General features: G+C 42.4%; 1 protein-coding gene across 1 annotated transcript in view; it reads left to right on the top strand.

The window, feature by feature from the left end:
• The first annotated feature begins 909 nt into the window (after positions 1-909).
• The window catches only part of Blmh (bleomycin hydrolase), a 41,766-nt gene continuing 36,675 nt past the window's right edge, over positions 910-6,000 (top strand). Inside the window, exons 1-3 of the mRNA XM_020178823.2 lie at positions 910-1,147; positions 1,414-1,611; positions 5,205-5,314. Coding sequence (XP_020034412.1) covers positions 1,135-1,147; positions 1,414-1,611; positions 5,205-5,314 — 321 coding nt within the window. The 5' untranslated portion in view covers positions 910-1,134. The remainder of the gene's footprint in view (positions 1,148-1,413; positions 1,612-5,204; positions 5,315-6,000) is intronic.

The raw sequence follows: 6,000 nt of genomic DNA, 5'->3' as shown, positions 1-6,000 counted from the left end.
ATTTATTTTACCTCCTGTGGGTTCCCCAAACCTTTGGAAACTGCAGAGTTATCTTGGGTGGGGGTGAGGGAGGAGGCATGCATCATTTACAGGTTTTGTAGAGAGACTGGCAAAACAGTGTTGATGTGTAAAAGTGAATTCTGTCATTCTCCTTAGTCCATGCTGGGACAAACAGGAGCCAGCCACAGACTTCGTGAATCCCCAAACGTGTAGACTTTTCTTTATTTTCCCTCTTGAGGGGCTGAGAATCAACGCCAGAGCCTTGTGCATGGCAGACAAGCACTCTACCACTGAGCTACACACCCTATTCTCTAGTTTTCTTAATGAAAAGATGTGTATTTGTAGAACCAGGATAGTAGCTTCTGGGTGGGAGGGAAAGAGTTCGTTTCCAATTTCTTCTCAACTAGGGGAACTTGGTTCTGACTGGAATCCAAGCAACAGGTTACTATTGAAAACGCACAGATTGGCCAGCTAAGTGCAAAAAAGCAAAAGGCACAGCCTTGGGGTGGATTTCTCGAGACGCATCAACCCATCCTGCACCGTGACAAGTGCTTCATTTGGGGGCTGTCTCGCAGCTCCTCCCCCACAGCCTGGAGCCCCCGTCTGGCTTGTGCAAAGACTTAAGTGGGCCAATCTCCCGATGCTGGAACGCAGAGGAGCTATTAGGGTGCGGCATGGCAGCCCGCAGTCTGCCGGCTCTGAGCAGGCCGGGCGATCCGGGTAGGGCGCCAGTGTGGCTGGAAGAGGGATCGCCGAGGGCGGAGGAGGGCGCAGGCGCGGGCGCCACCCGGGCCGTGGGCGGCCTGGCCTTGGGGCGCGCCCGGGCGCCCCCGCAGGCCGCGCGTGGCACGCCAGCGAGCTCGCCCCCATCGGCCCTCCCCTGGGGAAGGGGCGGGGCCACAGCCCCGACGGCGCTGAGTCAGCAACGCGAGGGGGGAGTTTTGTCCCTCCGCGGACCCCGTTTCCCTGGACCTCTGCCTCTCCACCAGCCAGCCGGTTTCCATTTTCCGGCGCTCCGGATGCGAGAGCCAGATCGGGCCACCTAAAGCAGCGGGCGTCCGCGGAACTCCAGCAGTCACTTGAGGACACCCCCCCCCACAAAGTCACGTCACCCTGCGGGGCAGCGTGGGCGCCATGAACAACGCGGGTGAGGCGCCGCTCTTCCCGCGCAGGGCTGGCTGCTCTCGGGGGGCTCCGGGAGGCCCCGCGACTGCGCGGGAGGCGGAGCTGGGACCAGGGGCGATGGCGGGGATGGAGCGGCCTGGGGGGGCGGGGGGTAGCATTTTGGAGGAAAGAGGATGCCCAGCTGCAGCGGCCACCCCAGGATGCGCTGACCAAGTTAGACCCGGGCGCGCGGGAGCCCCAACATCTGCACCTCCGCTTGGTGTTTTAATCGCTTTTGGTTCCCAACAGGATTGAATTCGGAGAAGGTAGCGGCTCTGATTGAGAAACTGAATTCTGACCCTCAGTTCGTCCTCGCCCAGAATGTCGGGACCACCCACGACCTGCTGGACATCTGTCTGAAGAGGGCCACGGTGCAAGGTGCCCAGCATGTGTTCCAGCACGTTGTGCCTCAGGAAGGCAAACCCGTCACCAACCAGAAGAGCTCAGGTGAGGTCTTAAACTTCTTGCATGTGTCACTTGACTTACCAGGTACCTCCCATGTTGGGGTCTTAAGAATGGCTTTGCGGGGACAGAGGTTTTGTACTGAGAGGACTTGTAGGAGGATTGTAGGTGTGGCTCAAGCAGTAGAGCACCTGCTTCGCAAGGGCAAACCCCTGAGTTTAAATCCCAGTCCCACCAATAATAATAATAAAGAAGAACGTGTAGTAAATTCCTAGAGTATAGGCACACGTAAAGGCAGACCTAAGAGCTTTTTGTGCTCTCTGGCTTCTTAGCCCATTTAGTTTGAGGACTGAAGTGACAAGTCCATGGTCATCAGTTCGTGCGGTTCATAACATTTTGTCTTGGTGTTAGGTATTTGCAGCCCCACGATTGTTTTGTGCTCTGGATCACAAAACAGACTGTGCAAAAACTGTTTGTGCCCCAGAAGACTTTCCAGGATTGCCCTGAGAACCACATATCAATGTATGAAATAAAAAAGACTCAACGCAATTACATCAAAATGTCATCAAATGTTATTTTTAAATATACTCCTTGGTTGCAGCTGGAGTTACTGTGTTCTTAGGCTCAGTTCCCACCAGTAGACCAGTTTGTAACCCTAAAATTAGGTTCTCATGCCTTGCTGTTTAAGAGCACTTGTTTTATTATCTGCTGTCAGAAAAATATCCACAGTAAAAAATTGGTCATCCAGAAGTCCAAATAAGGAAAACATTCTTACAACAAAATTGCACTAAGAGGATTTTTTAGAAATCTTTCTCCATTTAGAAATTGCTCCAAGGGTTAGGAGTGTGGTTCAAATGGTAGAGCACCTGGCATGAGTCCCACCAAAAGAAAAAAAAAAAAAAATTAATAATTACTTCCGATCTCTATTGACAGAAAGCACATTACTGCTTACTTAGAGCTAACGCATACATTTAACATGTATATATTTTATTGTATGTAAATTATACTTCAGTAAAATTGATTTTCAGATTTTTAAGGGAAAAAATAGTTGACCTTGCAATAATTAATGTTTTGCTGTAGTAGAAAGTGATGAGGTGGTATGAGCTGTCAGGCTACAAATGATCCAGTTTTAAAGTTACAGTAGTCCTACATAGTTTAGGTTGCAGTGCTGTCCTAGGAAAAATTTAGAAATGGAAATATTAATCTGGAAAAGGTCAAGGTCTTATAAGTTGTATCGCTTTGATTTACAAAAATTCAAATAACTTGTGACGTGGCACACAGAACACAGATGGATAAACCAAGGCAAAGATGAGCTATGCTAAGGCACTGGTGACTCTTGGAAGCACTAGTTACATTTTTTTCTTGCTACTTTTTTTTTTTTTTTTTTGTAGTACTAGGGTTTGCACTCAGGGCCTCACACTTGCTAGGCAGGCTCTTTACCACTTGAGCCACTCCGCCAGCACTTTTTTGTGTTGAGTATTTTTGAGATAGGATCTTAAGAACTATTTGTCCCGGCTGGCTTTGAACTGTGATCCCCCTGATCTCTGCCTCCCAAGTAGCTAGAATTATAGGCATGAACCACTGGCTCCTGGCTTACAAAATTGTTCTTGTTCAATATAGAAAATTTGCAAAATACCAATAGGAGAATTTTTTTTTTCTGCATATCCATCATGTCTTCTATGTGTGGGTTTAATATGAGTTCGTACCTTACATGTTTTTATACCTACCTTTTTCACTTACCCATATGGATGAAAATAATTTCATATCAGTAAAAAAGTTATACTCAAATACAAGTAAAAATTTTTTCCTCTGAATTTTTCTTCAGAAAAGAGAGTTACCCTATATTAAAGGCCTTACAAAGACTGAGAATGGCCACCTAAGTTAATTTATCTTGATGTAGAGTACATTTTAGCAGACATTACTCTGAAATAACCTCAATCCATGCTAGATTTGGTTGCTTACAGAATTTGATTGATCTATTTTTTTTTTTTAGTGGTACTAGAGTTTGAACTCAGGGCCTCACGCTTGCTAGGCGTGTGCTCTTATCACTTGAGTCACTCCACCAGCTCCGAATCCATTTTTTAAGCAAAAAAATTGAAGGTAGTATTCTCTGAGGACATGACCTCACATGGAAATGTTAAATATCATTGTAAATAGACTTTTAAAAGATCACTTAAATCAGTGTAGGAAGTGGTGCCATCGTGGAGATCCTGATTATTATTTACAGAATAAATGATGAATATGATTATATAGTTGACACTTGGTATAAAATTTTCAGGAACAGCATGGATTCAGAGCATTGTTGTGATTGAAACAAACTACATGGAGAAAAGATGATGTGTTTGGATTTTAAGAGTGGGTCTGTTGATGGAAAGGCACTGATATCAAGGTGTACGTAAAGAGTGAATCTGTGAAAATGAAGTGAAAAGTAGGAAAAATAAATTTATGTGTTAACATGATTTTAATAGGTAGACAATTTGCTATTTCATATCTTTTTCTCAGTGTTAGGGATCAAACTCAGGGCCTTGCATATACTAGGCAAGCACTTTACCACTGAGCTACACCCCTATCCCACGTCTTAATTTTTTAAAATTTATTATTATGATTATTACTTTTGAGGCAGGGGCCCCCTGTGTTTCCCAGGCTGGTCTTAGACTCTTGGGCTCAATCCTCCTGCCTCCACCCTCCCAACTATCATCTGTGACTCATTGATGGGGGATAGGGAGTTGACTTAAGTTAAGGTCATCTTTTGTTGAAGCATATATTGTTTATATCCAAGATTAAAGAATAGAGACTTTTTTTAAAAAGTTTTTGTGAGGCATTACCAAATTGTTGTCACATATTTTGTACTGAGTTAACTCCCCATCCAGAATGATAACAATGCTTATTTCCCCAAGTCCTTGCAATATTGGTCATTATCAATTGAAAAAATGATGTTTCCCCACCTAACAGATATCTCAACATGAACTTTAAAAATTGTTTCTTTGCCATTTGTCTTTTTTGGTCACTGAATGATCTATTCATGATCTTTGTTCGTTTTTCTAGTGGTGTTTCTTTTTTCTAGTGTGGTTTACTTAAATGATTTATAATGGATGTTGTGTGTATGTGTGGCAACCCAGGGCTTACACATAACAGGCAAGCGTTCCACCGAGCCCCATCCTGAGCCCTGTAATTTCTTAGGTGACGTGTTAAAAGTTTTGTTTTTTTAAGTGTTAAAGATATTAGACCTTTGCATATATAAATATGACCTGTGTGGTTTTGCTTTTGTTTGAATCTTTCTGTTCTTTCTGATTTTGTTTTAATTATCCAAATATTGTCATAGGTTCATTTTTTTTGTTGTTTTTTGGCAGCACTGGGGTTTGAACTCAGTGCTTCACACTTGCTAGACAGGCACTGGAACCACATAAGTCACTCCACCTGCCCTTTTTTGTGATGGTTTTTTTTCAAGCTATGTTCTTGTGAACTATTTGCCTGGGCTGGTTTCAAACTACCATCCTTCTGATCTCTGCCTCTTGAGTAGCTAGGATTACAAGCGTGAGCCACTGGCACCTGACAGGTTCATTGTTGAGAAATATAGTTGGAGCAGTGTAATCTATGTGAATATTCATCCAGTTTCTTGTTTTACTTTTTTATTTCAGGACGATGCTGGATCTTTTCTTGTCTGAATGTTATGAGACTTCCATTCATGAAAAAATTAAATATTGAAGAATTTGAGTTTAGTCAGTCTTACCTGTTTTTTTGGGACAAGGTATGGGACTGATCTTATATGATTGTTTTTGTTTCAGAGTATCAACTAGGAAGGGACTGCCTTTTCATTTCTTGCTTTTGCACTTATAGCCTACCCTTTTATTAGAGATGGGATACCATTTATTCTTATTTCCAAAGTTTCAAAAGTTGGTTCTTTTCAAAGACAAAGTTTTTGTGGTGCTGGGGATCCAATCCAGGGCCTATAGCTTGATGCCACGTAAGAACTCTGTCACTGAGCCATACCCCTCCAAGTTCCAGAACTGGCTTTTGGTTGGTAGGTGGATTGCAGTGAAATAACAGGTTTCCTGGCTCACGTTACTGCTTACTATTTCTTTATTAAGAAAATTTAAAATTTGTTGATAACTTCCCTTTTAGCATCTTTATTTAGTCTTTTAATAAAAGGACATAATTCCCCCTCTCTTGGTAGTACTTGTCTGAAAAATAGTAAATAATTTTATTCCATTTAAAATCTTTAAAATGTTTATTACATATGTGTCCATTAAATGTTTATTGATTAAAGACTATCAGGTTTCATATAAATATTGGAATGTATATATAGTACAAATGTAGTATATGTGTGTGTATATATATATATATATATATATATATATATGTATGTATATGAGGAAGAAACTTCAAATATTCTTACGAAGCCATATACTACTATTTAATTACCAACTTTAATGC

Source organism: Castor canadensis, chromosome 11, assembly GCF_047511655.1.
Source record: "Castor canadensis chromosome 11, mCasCan1.hap1v2, whole genome shotgun sequence".
Classification (NCBI taxonomy): Eukaryota; Metazoa; Chordata; class Mammalia; order Rodentia; family Castoridae; genus Castor; species Castor canadensis.
This window is presented reverse-complemented; position numbering and strand designations above follow the sequence as displayed.